Source organism: Stigmatopora nigra, chromosome 7, assembly GCF_051989575.1.
Source record: "Stigmatopora nigra isolate UIUO_SnigA chromosome 7, RoL_Snig_1.1, whole genome shotgun sequence".
In the NCBI taxonomy this organism is placed as follows: domain Eukaryota; kingdom Metazoa; phylum Chordata; class Actinopteri; order Syngnathiformes; family Syngnathidae; genus Stigmatopora; species Stigmatopora nigra.
The window spans coordinates 11,694,561-11,713,166 of record NC_135514.1 but is presented as its reverse complement, the minus strand read 5'-3'; the positions used below and the strand labels follow the sequence as shown (position 1 = coordinate 11,713,166).

Sequence of the window (18,606 nt, the reverse complement as noted above, 5' to 3'; positions counted from 1 at the left end):
TGTGTGTATTTTGTGTGTATTTTGTCATGTAGTGGAAGAGGGCATCAGGCCAAGCCGTTGAAGTGCAAAAGGTTGCATTGCACCACTTCAATGCGCATCAATCGAGCATTAGATTCAACCTTTCATTCAGTCTGCCCTATGACATATTAGTTATTTATCTGCTCTGGTGCAAGAAAAAAAACAGAGGCGGAATTAAATAGGTTTAAAGACACACCCACACGCCAGTTCTATGTGTAGCCACGAGAGGGCGTACCTACACCAGTAATCTACTGAGTATGTAAATTCTTTACTTGGGTACATTCAGTTCTTGCGTGTTGAGTCATATTCTACCTGGCAAAGATTAAGGAGCTATAAAAGGGCGTATTGATGATCATGTATTAGAGCCATTGACGGTGATAGATGTCCAATCTATTCTAAATGGAAGGGTTGGCAGCAATTAGTCGCAATCTTGGTAAAAAATGTTAAAGTATCACACGGTGTGGGAATCACTGAAGGCGTTAACATGTTCTCTGTGATTGGCTGACAAGCGGTGCAAGGTGTACAGTTCACTGACGACCCCATTGAGGACAAGTGCGATCGGATCAAATAGCAGCAAGTGGTCCACATTGACAAATCAAATACACTAAAGGGAAGGAAGGGGCTGACATACTCATTTTTGTTTCATTATGGCAAGGGTGTCAGATTCGGGTTGGTTCGCGGGCCGCTTTAACGTCAACTTGATTTCACGTGGGCCGGACCATTTTAGCTATAATATTTAGATTTTTTTTTTTTTTTATAAATGGATTAAAAGAACTGGAGTAAAAGCCCCGAATATTCAGTTTATTATGGATCTAAAACAATGTTTATTTTAGATTTTTTTAAATATATTTTTAGATTTTGCTAAAGGATTTTTGAACTAAAAACAGAAAAAAATGATTAAAAAAATGACAATTATTGATTTAAAAGGGGGAAATCAGGAAATTTAATATACATCTATACTCTTTATTTTAATTTGATCCTAAAACTGAAAGTAGGCACTCATGATATACTTTCCCGGGCCACACAAAATCATGCGACGGGCCAGATTTGGCCCCCGGGCCGCCACTTTGACACACGTGCATTATGGTGTTTTCCAACGAGGTAATACTTATTTTCACCTAAAAAAAACATGCAAATACCGTTAAAATTTCATTTCCTAACAAACAACAGCAAAAACCATCATCTAACAGTTCTCCATTGGATTAATGATTAAATTATATCACAGAATAGAAATTTACAAGGAAAAATTGAAGTTTCTACACGACAAATGCTGTTTTCTTATCAGCTTTCGCAGCTAACTTTCACCCAATGCAACTTCCTAACCAGCTTTCTTCTTCAAAAGCTTTGCTACTGCCCACCTTGGCGCAAGTGAAGCCCCCCGTCCCCCGCCTTCCTCACCTCCCCTCCCCCCCGCCGACTCTGGCCTGCTGAACCAGCAGCACACGCCGGCCCGTCTGTCAAAGAGGGGCAACAGGTGCTCCGGCCACGTCCTGGCTTCTTCCCCCACTTTAACACAGCACATACATAGAACATGGCACAGTATTCCACTGTTGGCAAACATCTCTTATCCAGCTTTATGGATGACTTTTGTGATTTAGTGAAGCAGCTTTCTCTAACTGGAACACTATCTACTGCACATTGTATAATACATACAATCACCCACAAAAACACACATACACATTTACTTTTACTTTAACACAAACAAAAACAGAAATTAGCTCTCTCACAAGATCACTTAACACAAAAACGTTCTCATTTTCTCTCAGTAAACGCACACCTAAAATTTAACATTCTCTCAAACATACTTTAACGCTAAAAACTAAATGACCACTCAAACTAAACACTAAACATAAACCCAATTTCATTTTCTCTCATTCAAACACACACCTACATTTTTGCAAAGATAGACTCTCCCACTTTTATTTATGTATTTATTTTTTATTATTCTTTTTAATGTGTCCATTATTATTTTTTAATGTATTTATTTATCATTCTTTTTTTATTTATGCATTAATTATTATATTATTTGTTAATTATACCTTTAATTTCTTTATTATTAACATTTATTTTATTAATTATTTTTGTAAATCCTTTTTATTTATTTATTTTTTATGATTCTTTTATTTTTTTATTTAATTTTTATTTTTTTTCTGTACCTGCATTCCCTTCTTGCTACTGTCACAATGAAATTTCCCCAAAACGGGATGAATAAAGTTATCCAATCCAATCCAATCCAATCCAAAAACATAACTCTCACACAACAACATCATTCTCTCCCAAACAACACACTTACACTTTCCCATTCTCACATAAACTCTCCCACAACTCACCATCTCTCTCAAACAAACACCTAACACAACCACAATCTCATCCTCCCTTCCCCAAACACACACCTTCACCTTTACATTATCCTCAACACACTCTCACACATACCCAAATATACATATACATTCTCTCATATCCTCAACACACTCTCACACATACCCACATATACATATACAGTCTCTCAGATTCTCTCACACACATTCTAGCACACAGCCATTCTTTCCTGGACCGACTACAACATTGAGGATTTACTTGTCTTTCTCCAAAACGTATCTGCCCCCCACACACACTCAGTAGTAAATCACTTTAAGAGGGGTGACCCAGCGGTATCCCAAAGGCAACATACGAGCCTTTGCACAGTTCAAGCAATTCAAATCGGTTCCAAAACGCTCCCCTTGCGCCCCCCCACTAATAAAACCTCTCCCTACCCAGATGTCGGCATTCTACGAATCACTTGACGCAAGGAGGGTGCCCACTCTTTACTTTACGAAAGATAGTCACAAAAAAATAAATAAAAGGGTGAAACGGCGAAGAGGGGGGGGTGGTGGGCACGGCCTTGGAAGTTAGGGTTGGGGGGGGAGGGGTCGACAGTCACTCCCGGTTGGCAGTGAGGAGCCATGATGCTTTGGGGCAGAGCGAGAGGAGGCGACTGACTGACTGACAGACGAGACGAGACGGACTGGGACCACGAAAAGCAGCAAATAAAGGCTCGGACATGAAAAGAAGATGAAAGGAGAAAACTAAAGACGGCGGCCATTAGTTGCTCTCTTGGCTTCTCCTTCTCATTCAATCCTTTTCTTCAATTTCATCCTAAATCCACTGTAGTTCATCCAAGCCCGAGGGAGTGCTCTGCTTTTTTCTTCTCTCTTCTCTTCCTGTAAGTTTTATTCTCTCGCTCGGGCGCTTCAAACTGGACACTGAAATCGCGGCTTTGTGTTCTTGTAGAAGGAAATTATGCCATCGGCCTATATATTTTCAAAATGTAAAATATGTAGAGAAAATGTTAACTGTGCTGCCAATGACGTTGATAGATGTTCAAATCCCTTTAAAATAAAGGATTTAAAGATATTATAAAAAGGCATTGAAGTATTTCAAATAACCTCATGACTTTTGACTACTAATTAGCTTCATGCTAACACATAATGGGAAAATCCATTGATGGGCTAGGAGAAAATAGCAATGACGGAAGATCATTTAAATGTGTGGAAAATTTTCGTCATGTTTTGCCGAAATCAACTCTTGCTATGTCAGTAACGTTAAATGTGAAATTCTTCTTCCCTTGTGTCAGCGTTATTAGACTTTACTGCCACCTAGTGGCAAAGTTGTACAATAGTAGGGAGTTTTTAATGCTTTATAAATGGTTTAAAATCTTATTTTTTGGTTAATTATTGTGTTTAGTTCTGAAATTTGATTTATTTTTAATCATTTATTTTTATATTTAAATATTTTCATTGGTTTGAGGGACTTTGGGGAAAAAGTAGATTACCCAGAGAAATGCCACGCAGGCATGGGTAGAAAGTGCAAAATTTTCTGCAAAAAAATAGAATTTGATTAAAACTCTTCTTTGGTTGTGTTAACAAAATTGTATTACACTGCCCCCAGTGGGAAAGAGAAATATAATCTAGTCAATTGATGACTAATTTACAAATTGTTTAATTAGTTCAATTCTTTTAAGAATCTTTTTCAATACCAAAATCAAAATATATAGTTAATTTACATTTTGGTTTTGTTGCAAAAATATGGCACTTTAAAATTTAGTTGTATTCCTGCAACCGATTTATATAATTTCCCTTTATTTTAAAGTAAAAGAAAAACGTTTTGAGTAACAAATTTAACTCATATCTCAAGGCACAGTGTTATTCTTCAAAAGTAAACTTTACAAAAAAATGCTTTGAGGTTAAAACAAAAAAAAGTCTTGTTTCGAACTATTTTGCATGATTACTTACAACATTTTTGATCAATAAGTTCAATTAAAATGGACGTCTATTCCTATTAAAGCCAATTTAGTCCACATTGAACGTTCCCCTTTATTTCCATTTTTTTCTACCACAAGGCAAATTTGTTAAAACTTGTTAAAGAGTCGCTTTCATTCCTCCTATTTTCTCGTGGTAATGGCGCGTGGCGTTATTAGCGACGACGGGCTAGCTCGGGTCACACGCTGCGATGGTGACGGGCCGTCTCCTGAGACGAGCGCCGTTCGCCAGGTTCGCCTTGTTAGTTTTTTTGCGTTTACGTGCGTGCGTTTGCCTTCCCTGCATCAATACGGCTTTGCGCCCGCCGATCAGTGGATTAGCTAGCACGCGGCGTTCTAACTCTGCCGCTTTCCCCGCAGTGACAGACGCACGAAGACGAAAGGATATTATCTCCGTCAACAGAGAAACCATGACGCTGCTGGCCTCCGAGAGGTCGCTTCTCATCCGGAACAAGTTCCGGTCAGGTGAGTAGTAAGAGAGTACAGTAATACCTCGTTTATCGCAGTTATATCGGTGCCAAGATCAACCGCAATTGGTTTACAGTGTTTTTAAATGGTGTCTTTTTTATACAACTTTAAAACTCTTAAAACTATGATTTAACTCCCGAATCTAGACACCTCCCTCTAGTGGCCAGTGAAATAATCTACATTTTTTCTCCCCGATTTCATGTTTGTATTATTGTACCCTTACTATAAACTTTTTATATATAGTTGGCGGATGTCTGAAGTGGCGATAGATTACTGTGGACAAATCTGTGTACTTCTAATTATATTCATTTTAACAATAAATGATCACTGGTACAACCCTCCCAGTCTAAAAAACTTGGACATCTATTACCATCTATTGCTGATGTCAATGAGTTAATGGAAAATCAGTTACTCCAAGCAGCAATCTAACATAACTTACAGAAAAGTTCAATGAATTGCAGCTTTCGAGATAGCATGACAAATATTTTGAAGTTTACACGGTCAAGAAACACAACATTGAGTAAACCTTAAAATACCACTCCATAAAAATCTCTAATGGCTAGCATAAGGGCTGAAAAAAATTCAAATACAACAACAACAACACATGGAAGCTGAAATCTGATTGGATGAAAAATATCAAACAAGCAAAGCAGCTGCGACAAAGGCTACTAAATAAATACAAAAAAAACTATTGGCACTATATGACAATAATAACTAGATATTGAATATGTTCGGTGATTTTGTGCATAAGACCACAACATCTAAGATAAGAATTCAGCAAGACCAAGACCCCTAAAAATCTGGGTTCAAAACCAAAAAACAACAACAACACATGTAAGCTGAAATCTGATTGGATGACAAATATCAAACCAGCAAATCTGCTGAGACAAAAGCTACTAAATAAATACAAAAAAACTATGACAAAGATAACTAGACATTGAATATGTTCAGTCATTTCATGCATAAGACCACAACATCTAAGATCAGAATTCACCAAGACCAAGACAAAGACCCCCAAAAGATCTGGGTTCAAAACCAAAACCAGCCTTAAAAAACAACAACAAACCTTCTACAACACAACACTTAACATTGAAGACTTAACCCTCCCATCAACCCAAAAATCTGGGTTCAAAACCAAAATCAGCCTTAAAAAACAACAACAACAAACCCTCTACAACACAACACCAAACATTGCCGACTTAACTCTCACATCAACCACATTCCCAGAATTCCTTGGGGTCCTCCCTGTCGCTCTTATGTTAAACGAGCAGCTGCCGCTATTCGGGCCGAAGGAAATGACATGGTCGCCCAAAGGCTGTCCCCAAGGTGTAGCCGCACCTGCTGGAAAACGTGATTCCTGGCTTGAGGGGTGGGCTTAAAGGGGGCGCGGGCTCAGCAGCTGCTCTGTCTGTGCCATCCCGTACAAAAGGGCGGCGCAATAGCGCTTTGATGGTTAAATCTATACTATTTCGTCATTCTTGAAAAATGTGACCTGAATTTGGTCAAGATAATACATTTAATGGCTACCAAATTTTTAAAAATAATAATAAAATTAAATGTTCTTAGTAATATAATTCTTGCAGTGAATCTGACATATTTAATTAACTCAATTATAACTATTCTATTCTACAATAAGTTCTAGTATACTAGTGTTAGTAAGCCAAAAACTGCTGATTCAGTTGTATTTAACTTTTTAAAATGTCATTATTTTGGTTTTAACTTGTATTTAGGCAGCATATTTTATTTTTATCTATATAATATTATATTACTTTTATCTAATCTTTTACTTTCCTCTCTTTTATTAGCAGAATAATGACATATGTATTTTTGTAGTATAATTTTAACTGTTTGGCTTGGTCAGGGGTTTTAGTTTCGTAAAACTACATAGTCATAAAACTCTATTCTGGTAATGTATGCTTAAAAATGTGTACACATTATTCTATAATGAGTTAAAAATATTGTGGTTTCATTTGGATGAACGCCATTGGTATAAATGTCGTATTCTAACTTTAGTCTTGCATACCATTTTTCTCTTTAAATAGTTTGAACTTTAAATTAGGGGGGGGGGGGGTCTTAAGGGGGGGATAGGGTACCCAAAATACCAAAAAAATCTAATTTTACTGATAAAAACAAATAAAATTTTTATATTGACATGATGTTTTTTTGAAATATTTATAACATTACAACTTCCAATATGTATACATATATTTTTAATGAATATTTAACCCACAACATCAATAGATTTAAATGTTGATTAAAACGTGGTACTTGAATGACTTCATACTATCTGGGTGTCATTTGGCATTGAAAATTTGAGAACCACAGTACCAAGTTAAATGTAGAACTCTGCAATAAATACATTGATATTTGCTATCCAATTGGCCAAATATCAGAAGCCACAGAAATCCTACCCCATTTACTAGACCCCCACCCCCCTACCCCCTCACAATTCATCGAAGAACCCTCACGTCATCAATTTACTCCTGTCCTCCATTTTTTTTTTTACCCTCCTATCATTGGCGGCCCTCCATTACATAACATGTGCCAACACTTATCTTCTCCACAGACTTGGAAACCAATAATGAAGCCTCTTATTATCATTAACCTCAATGGAAAGAGGCTTTGTCACTTTTTCCACGCTTGGCTGAAATTTTCGCATCCAGTCGATTCAAATGCGGCAGGGATGACGTGAGAAAGGCGACGCGTGAGTGGCTGTGACAGCTGAAAGGGGGGGGATGGGATAGGGGGGCTTACTGAAATAGACGGCGAGAGAAAAATAGTTACAGGCCACCGACCGACGCCCAGCCCAGCTCCGGTCGGGTATAGCACCCCTACCCTCTCAGCCTCGGTCAGGTCTCACTTAAAACGTATCATTAGCTTCACCTGTTTGTAGGCTCAACGTTAATGGACGTCTAGCAAACGTCGTGGCAAAGCTATTAGGTAACACTGATGTGTCAAAGTGGCGGCCCGGGGGCCGAATGTGGTCTGCCGCATCATTTTGTGTGGCCCGGGAAAGTAAATCATGAGTGCTGACTTTCTGTTTTAGGATCAAATTCAAATGAAGAGTGGGCAAACTTTTGGGCCCGGGGGCCATATTGACTTTAAAAATTTGACAGATGGGCCGGGTCAGGAGAAGATACGATACATATAAAAAAGTGCCTCAGTTAATAGTACATATGAAACATAAACAGATAAAAAGGACTAAAGTATTAACATACTCATTACTCATCATTAAAGTAAAAAGTACAAAGTCAAGTAAAAAGGAATGTATTAAGAAATATTCAAATGTCATTTAATAAAAGAGAGGGGCTGTAAAACAAATAAGGGTGGACAGAGCTACTGTCACTGGCTTCCGCGTGACGCCATCTTGGGGAAAAAAAGATTTGGACAATGTCGGCGGGCCGGATTAAAAAGCCCGTATGTGGCCCGCGGGCCGTAGTTTGCCCATGGCGGTATAGATGAATATTACATTTCCTGATTTTGCCCCTTTTAAATCAATAATTGTCATTTTTTAATCAATTTTTCTGTGTTTTTAGTTCAAAAATCATTTTGTAAAATCTAAAAATATATTTAAAAAAAAAGCTCAAATAAACATTGTTTTAGATTTATAAATAACTGAATATTCAGGGCATTTAATCATTTCTTTTAATCCATTTATAAAGAATAATAATCTAAATATTATATCTAAAATGGTCCGGCCCACATGAAATCGAGTTGACATTAACGTGGCCCGCGAACCTGTCAATGAAAATACATTTTTTTCAGTACTGCAGTTGAGGATTCAGAACCGAAAACAGAGTGAGATTAACGCAGAATCGGGTAAGTTTTATATAGCATTTAAAACCACACCAGAAAAATGTTTAAGCTCACATTTCACCATCTCATTTCACCAGGTGTCAAAGCATCAATTTCACCCAAAAAAGAGCAAAAACACAAAAATGAAGCAGTGGTGAGTTAACTATGGCTTTGTTATCATTGCAGTAAATTCCATGTTTGTTTTGGTTTGAATTTGTCGTCTCTTTACACAGCGTCCACTCGACGAGGGTGCCGGAAGATATCACAAGACGCCCCCTAGTGGTGTCACGGCGATAAATATACAAGGTGACGCCCGTGCAAAACAATGTCACACACATATACACATACATCATCAAGTGAGAACATGTGGTCAGCAGTTACTTGAAAACAAATGATACTCTTCCCTCAAACAGCCTGACAACACATGGAAGGTAATAAGAGAAATGGTACTCACATTACACGTGTCCAATTTCAAAACTTTAGCACAGGGGGGTCCAAAATATTCCAGAAAGATGCACAGTGGGTGCAGGTTTTTTGGTTGAAAGTGACCCTGCACAAACAATTCAGGCAATGAGTTTTTTTCTTCCTTTTTTTCCGGAACATGCTGCACCTGACTGTAATCAACTGATTAGACAGCAGATGGATGAAAATGTTTGCTTTTTCATCCTTTAACTTTTTTTATTTTACACTACAAAATAATTATTGAATATTTTTTATATAACTAGAACCACCAACCTTTAATAACTGCAGATATACATTTTATAAAAACTTGATAAACAGAAATAATACATTTAAAATTAATTAAAAAATGCAACACATGTAACTATGACTCCCATAAACAAACTTAAATATGAAGTTGAAAATGTGATGTAAACCAGGTTTAATTTATTAACTCATTGACTGCCAATGACAGCAATAGGCGTCCAATTTTTTGTGACTGGAAATACTGGCCATGATTTCTTTTCAGTACCAGTGGTAGATATACAATGCATAAACTCAAAATAGATTGGATGCCTAATACCAACAATGACAAAAAAATGAGTTCAGTGGTGTCAAAGTGGCGGCCTGGGGGCCAAATCTGGCCCGCCACATCATTTTGTGTGGCCCGGGAAAGTAAATCATATGCTGACTTTCTGTTTTAGGATCAAATTAAAATGAAGAGTATAGATGTATATTACATTTCCTAAATTTTGCCCCTTTTACATCAATAATTGTCATTTTAATCCATTTTTTTCAGTTTTAGTTCAAAAATCATTTTGTAAAATCTAAAATTATATAAAAAAAGTTTAAATAGAGAATTAGATCCATAAAAACAGAATATTCATGGCTTTTAATCCAGTTCTAAGGTATCGTATTATCCTTTGTGGGCCACTGTTTTCTGCAAAAAAAAACCCCACTTAACAATCTGTCCTCAAATCATGTTCTTCATCTCAGAAAAGAGCGATTGTGGGACCTCAAGACAGAAGAAGGCTCGTCGGGACCTCAAAGAGGTCATCCGAGATCCTCCTCTCCACGTGGAACCCAAAAACAAACCTCATCTTAACAAGTGTAAGTTCAAAACACAAAAACAATCCCTCCTTTGAAATTCAAATACATTTCACATCCACTCCCACAGGCCCCGCCCCTTTACCACCACCCACAGATGCCTTCCAAGACGACATCTCTTCGTCTCCCTCGCCGAGCGAGAGTAGAGCCCTTCCCCGACCGCCGACATCGGCATTCCCTTCAGCGCCGGGCCTCCCCAATGACCGACTACTGAGTGACATGTCGCCTTTAGTCCCGCCCCTTAACCACAGTCCACTTCATGCTCAGGTGACAAATCCCTCCAAGAATTAAGGAATACAGTGTTCCCTCGCTACTTCGCGGTTCAGCTACTGCAGACTCAGAGCTTCGCAGATTTTTTTGGAGAAAAAAAATACAAATATTACATTGAAACAACATATTTGACAGTTTTTCTTTGTTATAACATGAAATTCACTCTCTTTACCCGTATTCTATATGGTGTACTGTATACAGGGGGGTAAAAAAAGAAATGAATAAATAAAAATAATTAAAAAAACATTTTTTTTAATTTTTTTTTTGAATTAAATTCAAATTAAGCATTTTTGAAGGGGAATCCCTACTTCACAGAAATTCACTTATCCCGGGTGGTCCCGGTCCCCATTAACCGCGATAACCGAGGGAACACTGTAGTGCCATTTTTGGCGTCCAATTTTCAGTAACAAAATTAGCTATTTTTCCAATTCCTTGTCCTCATTTAGTCGGATTTGGCGTTGCTCCCGGTAACCGAGGGCACCCTCCCGCCGGCCAGCGAAAGCAACTCAACCACGAATAGACCAAATGGGATCTTTCTGATCTCCCAGACCACGCCCCTTCTGCCAAAGGTACAGTCATGTGGTTTTATCCACACTCAAATATCGACCCGAACCATAACCCCGCGGCACTGACTGACATTTACCCCTCTGAAATGCCACTAATTTATTCCCAATAGTCTGATTGCGTTATCAAAATGAGCGTACGAGAAGATCCTATTAATTCGCCAGTAAACATCGCATACGCCAATCGATGTTTGACGCGTGGAGGAATATTTGAACAGCATTTAATGAGCGCTATGCACAACAAAGTGAAACTACATGAAGATGTTCACCTTAACCAAATGCGCCACCTTCTGTTTTGTAAATCACTGTACTTGACCTTCGTCTGTTATGCATTCATTACTGTCAATTGGTATGTGCGTTGTACACTTGCCCCGGGGTTAACGCATTCCCACGCAAACGTCGTAGCCGGGGTGTCAAAGCAAACGCACGCTTGTCGTCTGGAGATTTGTTAAGAGTTTAACCTCCAAATGAGGCTAACACCGTCAAACAACAGGAAAACAGCTTGACATTTCACCCCCGTGTGGCATCTTGTATATGCCAGACTGGACAGAATTTGCTTTAAACTAAGAGTGTCAGGTTCGCGGGCCGCTTTAACGTCAACTTGATTTCAAGTGGGCCGGACCATTTTAGATGTAATATTTATATTTTTTAATTTTTATAAATGGATTAAATGAACTGGATTAAAAGCCCTGAATATTCCGTTTTTTATAGATCTAAAACAATGATTATTTTAGCTTTTTTAGATATATTTTTAGATTTTACAAAATATTTTTGAACTAAAAACAGAAAAAAAAATGGATAAAAAATTACAATTATTGATTTAAAAGTGGGAAAATCAGGAAATTTAATATACATCTGCACCAGGGGTGGGCAAACTTTTCGGCCCGGGTGCCACATTGACTTTAAAAATTTGACAGATGGGCCTGGTCAGCACAAGATACGATACATGTAAAAAACTGCATCCGTTAACAGTACATAAAGTCGGCACTCATGATTTACTATCCCGGGCCCCACAAAATGATGCAACGGACCAGATTTGGCCCCCAGGCCGCCACTTTGACACCTGCATTAAACCCTTTCAGACAGTTCGGCCCCCCAGTCCTACCTGCCCCTCATCGGTGACACCCGCCTTCAACCTCAACCACCTGGCTCGCTCCAGAAAACCACGGGATGCCAAACCCAAGATGAAGAAACTCAAGTATCACCAATACATTCCTCCTGACCAGAGAGGTTCATCTGGGCCTGGAGGTACACACCATTCCTTGAAAGTTTTGCGGTCAAAACCCGAGCCTGACCCTTCACCCATGGTCTTTGTCTTTCCCAGGAGGGGCAACTAAACAAAAGAGCCCTCTTAACTCCCCATTAGACCCAGCAGATTCTCAACTCCTCCAGCAACAGCAAGTTTATCTGCAGTTGCAAATCCTTCACCATCAACAACAGCAACAACAACAACAGCTCACTACAGTGCCAAGGTATCTACACCCATACAAACTAATCCCAAATCAATGACTCTTGCTATTGATCTCCACACATGAATAAATTGAGCTACCAGCTTTGTCAAAGTACCAATTCGCCTACTAAATCATATTACCGTATTTTCACGACTATAAGGCGCACTTAAAAGTCTTAAATTTTCTCCAAAATAGACAGTGCGCCTTATAATCCAGTGCGCCTTATGTATGGAAAAAACAGAAAACCAAAAACGAAAAACCACCACTGTCGGATATTAAAAAAACACAAACGCCCGAACTGAAACAATACTGTTAAATATGCAGATGCCATCTTAGTTTTCAAAATCTTCCATCATATAGCTCCTCCCCCACTGCAAGATTTTATACAAAAAAAATCCAAAACATCAACAATGGCTGGCTCTAGAGGTGACTTTGTAGTAGCGAGTGCTTCATACCTGGAAGTCAATAGCAATTACCGTATTTTCACGACTATAAGGCACACTTAAATTCTTACATTTTCTCCAAAATAGACAGTTCGCCTTATAATACAGTGCGCCTTATATATGGAAAAAATGTAATTCATTGAGGGTGTGCCTTATAATGCTTATAGTCGTGAAAATACGGTAAAAGAGTAATGACAAAACTAGCTGACAAGCACAATAATACAGTAGTAAACTACTTCTAGGAAATTGATGGCTCCAATTTCTCCTTCAGTAGAGAAGACAATTCATCTGGCTCGCCACCCCTGAACCATCAAGCCCTTCCTGGCCTTCCTGCTAGCACCTCTCAGACGCTAAAGGACACCGACAATGCGTGTAAACTCGAGTTGCTCCCTGCAAATTTGGTTGATCTCAAAGTAAGAGATACCGCGGCGTAAATCCGGGAATATCTAGGACCTGGTCATTTGTGTGTGCCGTTAATCCCGAAAGACAACCCCCCCAATGACCCAATCCGTCCTACCCTCCTCAGGTATCAGAGCTGAGGCAGCAGCTGCGTAAGCGAGGCCTCCCCGTCTCCGGCACCAAGCCAGCCCTGTTGCAGCGCCTTCGCCCTTTCCAGCTCCCCCCGTCTTGCGTCACTCCGGCACCCCTATGCCAACTAGGCGCCGGCACAGAGCTCTTGAGTCCTTCCCTGCTGGTCCACCGGAGCTCCAGCTCAAGCTGTAGCTCTGGAGACTCTCCAGGAAGTAGCCCAGACCAACAGACATACCACCACCAAGACCACGGAGTCCCCAACGGGATTCTAAATGTGGTCCCCAATGGTCTCGCCAATGGTCTTTCTGTCAGTCTGTCTGGAGATCGTTGTGGTCCCATAAATGCGGTGTTCCTGGCTCCCGGTTGTACCGCCTCTGGAACTCCGAGTCCTAGTTTGCCAATGTCGTCCGCCTCGCCCCTGCAGTGCGGGACCCCCTGGAGGACGGAGCCGAGTACAGAGTTTGACATAAAGGAGAGGATAAGTCCTGGAAACAGCATTCATGAAGTGAGGAGATACACTTAAACTTTAGTTTTTGGTGAAGGACTTGGTCTAGTCGAGAAAACTTTGTAGTATCGGGCTATTAGATGAAATTTCAGGATGAACCGTTGGATTGGTTTTGAAGGAACGAGACCTCTGAGCTCGTAAAAATCTCTCAAAATGAATATTCATGAAACTTGATGGTTAGAAAGTCTTTTAAGGGCTTATCCTGAAATGCCAAGTCATCTGAATATCCTTCAGTTTTTGTGAGGAGGTTATAGCTTTAATATCTTTTGACTCCATCTTCCAGTCTTGCGCCAGATCTCTTCATCCATTCCTGCAACAGGAACCAGGATGCCCAAGAGGGACCCGAGAACCAGAAATGTTGTTTACGCAGGTACAATCCTTATTTTTTCCAAGGCACCGGGCGAACCCGTGACCAGACGATTGGTCGCCGGTCAAATGTACTTAAATATCAAACAGTACTTAGATATTAAACTCTCTCTCTTAGATATGAAAACTCTCTCTCTTAGATATTAAACTATCTCTCTTAGATATTAAACTCTCTCTCTTAGATATTAAACTCTCTCTCATGAATATAATTTTGAGAGCTGGCTTCAACAGTAAACTCTCTGTCACCATTTGACCGGCGACAAAAAAGACCGACGACCAAAAGACCGGCAACCAAACGTCCGAGCACCGGGCAAACCAGTCCATCAACTGCCTCCTGATTTGCCTCCCATTTCAAGGTGTTCTGCTCTCCACCATGCCCTGCCGATCCCATTGGCCAAGACTTCGAGTTACCCGTCCAGATCACTGCAAGTCCTGTCCAAAGCTCACCTGGGGTCCGTAGTTTGGAGGAGGAGCTTCAGGAGGCCATCCAGAAAGCACAGGTGGCTCAGTCTACAGGACTAATCCACAATTGTAAAAGTTCTGACACTATTATACTTCATATCTCCTTTGTATCATTTTCCTTGTCAATAGATGGACCCTCGACAGTCCATTGACGACATTTTGGATGATCCAGTTGCTTCTGGAGGTGAGTATCTGTATCTAGTGAAAATAAAGTGGATTTCAAGGCCTTGAAAGGTTTTATGGTCTCATTTTCAGAATCTGTCGGTGGTTCTCCTCAGAAATCCCCCATCCCTTCGTCCCCATCTCCTCCTCAAGTGGATCTAAGCCAGAAATCCAATCAGCCGTCTGACAATAGCAACTTCCTGCCTCTTTGCTCCTCACTTCTCCTGGAACTCCCCCCGTCTCCCGCCGTGATCTCACCCAGGCAAGTCATCCCGGCGGCGGTGGCGGCACCTCCCCCCGTTTGCACCTCGCCGCCTCTGCAGTCGAGCAGAAAGTCTCGAAAGAGGAGAGCTCAAGCTGCCTTTGACGCTTCGGAAATCTTGGAGACTTTGACGTCTGGTTTGCGACCGCTCACTCCGCCGGTGCCTCCATTCGCGGAGAACGATTTGGGTCTGGATTCGGATCTTAATATCAATCGGGTCTTGGATCTGATGATAGAACAGTGGTGAGGATGTACGTGTTTCCATCTCTATTCTATCATCTATATTTTCATTCAGAAAAAAATGGATGAATCACTTCCACTTTCCCCCATTTCCCATTTTCCTCCCACTATTCCTTCATTCTTGCAATCCCAGTTTATCCATCCCACTTATATAGTCAATCCCTACTATCTGTCCAACATGGCCGTCCGCCACCTGCATCCAATTTCTCAATTGCTTAGCTGCTTCTCCCTCCTTGTAGCATCAATTTCCCTTCTTTCTTTTCCGTCTACTTACCTTCTTTAGCAATTTAAGCTTTCCCATCTTCCTACCTTTTACCCAAAAACCCTTTACCCTTCCTGCCTTTGTGTTTCCCTTATTTTTCTTGCTTACTAAATGAGTCCTCGACTTACGACAGAGTTCTGTTCAAAAACTGGCAACATAATTTCCCAATTACCCCGAAAGTCAGATTATATTATTGAAGTAAAACTTTATGCCAAGTAAATTAGATAAAATACAACATTAAAAAAGCCTTACAGATAGCATATTAGCGTATTTCAATGGTTTGTTTGCCACCGAAAGCATTGAACACAACTATTGAAAACGAAAGTGAAACCATGCGGTGTGTTCAGGGTCAACCCCGGAAACACCGAACTCAACACACAACAACACACCCTGAAACAGATACACCCTAATACGTTCCTTATTTCTAACTTACATTAATCGTGAGTTGTTTGACTTTGACTGTCAGTAACATAAGATCTGTTTTCAAGGCGAAAGATTGACTTCGATCTGAAAACGTCAGATTTTGCGCTTCCGTCTCTTTAATTTCATTTCGAATGACGTCAAGCTTAATTTCCATTGTAATTGCAATTCTTTTAGTTTAACCTAGAATAGATAGTCTTCTTCTATGAAGCCCATAATATAAAAAAGAGAGCAAAAAATCTACTTCCATCTCACAAACATGGACGCTTAGCATTAGCTACACTGAAACTATAGTGAAATTTTAGCCTGAGGACTTTATGAATCTTTCCCCTTCCTTTTAAATCTTTCCATGCAATTATCCTATTCCAATTTCCCTCAAATCCGTAATTTACAGTCTGCATTATTCCTTCCTTTATTCCTACTTACTCCATCTTTCTGCACTCTATCATCCAAGCATACTTTCTCCCCTTCTCTGGGTCGAACTGAAAGAAATCCATCCATCAACGCTGTCAAAATCATCGACTCCACGCAATGTCGAGAGTTTGATTCATTGCAGTGTTGAACTGAAAAAGTTATGACGGGACAAACACACAAATGCCGTCCTTCCTTACAAAATGTACTGACTCAGTGACTTGCCATTGTTAGAAAAGGACTTAAAGGACTCCGAAGCTTAAAGTTTGAGTACGTAAAGACCAGTCCCCAAAAAAGTGAGTACATTTCTTTATACACACCAAAAAAATACAGACGCCTTATTTATTCTCACAGCGCCAAAGACAGTTTTTACATTTTTGGGAGGGCTTTAGTAATGTCTAAGATTGTTCTACTGTGAATCCTAAGACTGTAGACAAGGTTAATTCATCTAACCAACAAAAAGATCATCACACATGAGTGCGTTGACACATAAGAGCCACCAATTTTCAAAAAAATACGACCAAAAAACAAACAAAAAATTAGGACTGCCCTGAGCAACAAAAACAGTGATTTTTGCGGCTTCTGTGAATCACCAAATGCACTTGTTTCTATGATTTTTAGTTACTTTTTGGCATACAAATGGCCGGAAATACAACTTGTTTTCAAAATTTAAGTCCGCTAAAGAATTATTATTATTATTTTTTAAAGAAACTCGAAGACCGGCATGAATCTTGAAGATTTGGAACTAAATTATTTTGTGAATCACATTCAATTGATGCCAAAATAACAGATGAAGGAGACTCCAGTTGACTTGATTCAAGCTTTACGGACTATTTAGGAAGCACTTTAGCGCTTTTTCATAGATTTTTATGTACGTGGGACTTGATAAACTATGAGACATATTTTTTTGGGGAGAGTAGAGGCTTATTTTTTAGAGCAAAGACTTGACCTTTCCTGAACAAAAGTTGTAATCTGATAAGAATTAAGTTGTATAATTAATATGACAAACATAAATCTTGAATCTGGTCACGTTATTGTAGCTTAATACTTTAAAGATTAAAGCAACATTCTTAAAATGATATGCTATTTCAACGCAAAAAAGTGCTATCTTTGAAACTTGAAATAGAAATATCATTAAGATATAATTTTGTTATGTAAAATCCAAAATGTTGGTGAATCAATCCATCCCCCCTTGTCCTTGAAAAAACAGAATTATACCAATACAGCTCTGATTGCAATATGACAAATATTAATAATGTTTTTGTGCTTCAATTTTGAAATCTGAATCCGAATGTGATCTCGTGGCTTATTTTTCTTGTTTTTTTTTTTTGTAGTTTTGACAGTCCTACAAGTTAATTTACACTGTAACGCTTTTTACAACAGACAATTAAGATTGCAGTCCAATTTGTATTGGTTGTTATGAAAATCGTAACTACCAACACGCATTTTGTTCTGTGTCTAAAAACCTTTTAAAAAAAAAATAGAAAAGAAACTGGCGGGAGAGTAACATGCTACCTCCTGTGACTTCCAAAGCTTTTTAAATTATTTTTTTTTTGGTCTTGTTCCATGTTGTTTTACCAGCATAATTGAAAAAAATGATGTATTTCCTTGTTTCTGAAAGACGAAACAATTTGCCAGCCTACGATATGTTTTGATATCAAGCTGGATTTCGCAAAACCATGCAGAGGCAACTTTAGCTGCTATGAACATGAATTAATTTTCTTTGATTTTATTTATTCTGTAACTTATTGATGCCAAAAATGCATTTGAAGCATTGAGAAAATTAAAGTCTTAATAGATTTTTCAAAAAGTTTCTTTCCACTTTGTCTCATTCATCTGAAAAAAAAATGCATTTATTATATCTCATATTATAAGTCAAGATAATATTTTTTTACATAGATATAAAATTGACTTACTGCACTATATTAAAATTAATTAATAACAGGTGTGCCTATATTGAATATTCAATCTATACAATGTACAAAAACGTAAATACATTATGTAGTAAATTAGTGTACGGATGTCCCAATATAAATGTTTTATTTCATAAATAATACATCTAGGCATTTATTATATTTATTATTAATTATAAAAATTGACTTACATTGCACAACATTAGCATTAATCAATAACAG

General features: G+C 38.9%; 2 protein-coding genes across 2 annotated transcripts in view; one reads left to right on the top strand and one right to left on the bottom strand.

Annotated features, from left to right (window-relative positions):
* LOC144199488 (uncharacterized) overlaps positions 1–18,606 on the bottom strand; it is an 80,872-nt gene that overhangs the window by 47,468 nt on the left and 14,798 nt on the right. The window contains exon 4 of the mRNA XM_077721154.1: positions 9,033–9,128. The gene's annotated coding sequence lies outside the window, so the exon portion shown is untranslated. The remainder of the gene's footprint in view (positions 1–9,032; positions 9,129–18,606) is intronic.
* On the top strand, positions 2,981–18,164 carry LOC144199489 (uncharacterized). Its single transcript, XM_077721155.1, has 16 exons — positions 2,981–3,220; positions 4,676–4,780; positions 8,549–8,602; positions 8,677–8,732; positions 8,812–8,884; positions 10,013–10,126; positions 10,194–10,390; positions 10,840–10,962; positions 12,039–12,204; positions 12,281–12,428; positions 13,122–13,263; positions 13,377–13,886; positions 14,170–14,256; positions 14,609–14,752; positions 14,844–14,898; positions 14,970–18,164. Exons 2-16 carry the CDS (start codon positions 4,726–4,728, stop codon positions 15,383–15,385), a joined length of 2,340 nt encoding a protein of 779 aa, XP_077577281.1. The 5' UTR covers positions 2,981–3,220; positions 4,676–4,725; the 3' UTR covers positions 15,386–18,164.

What these genes read in the sequence shown, in the direction of transcription:
- LOC144199489 (XM_077721155.1), top strand. Translation starts at nt 4,726, where the DNA reads ATGACGCTGCTGGCCTCCGAGAGGTCGCTTCTCATCCGGAACAAGTTC. An exon ending in ACAGTCCACTTCATGCTCAG is followed by an intron (nt 10,391 to 10,839) that starts GTGACAAATCCC and finishes GTCCTCATTTAG; the next exon opens with TCGGATTTGGCGTTGCTCCC. An exon ending in CCACGCCCCTTCTGCCAAAG is followed by an intron (nt 10,963 to 12,038) that starts GTACAGTCATGT and finishes AAACCCTTTCAG; the next exon opens with ACAGTTCGGCCCCCCAGTCC.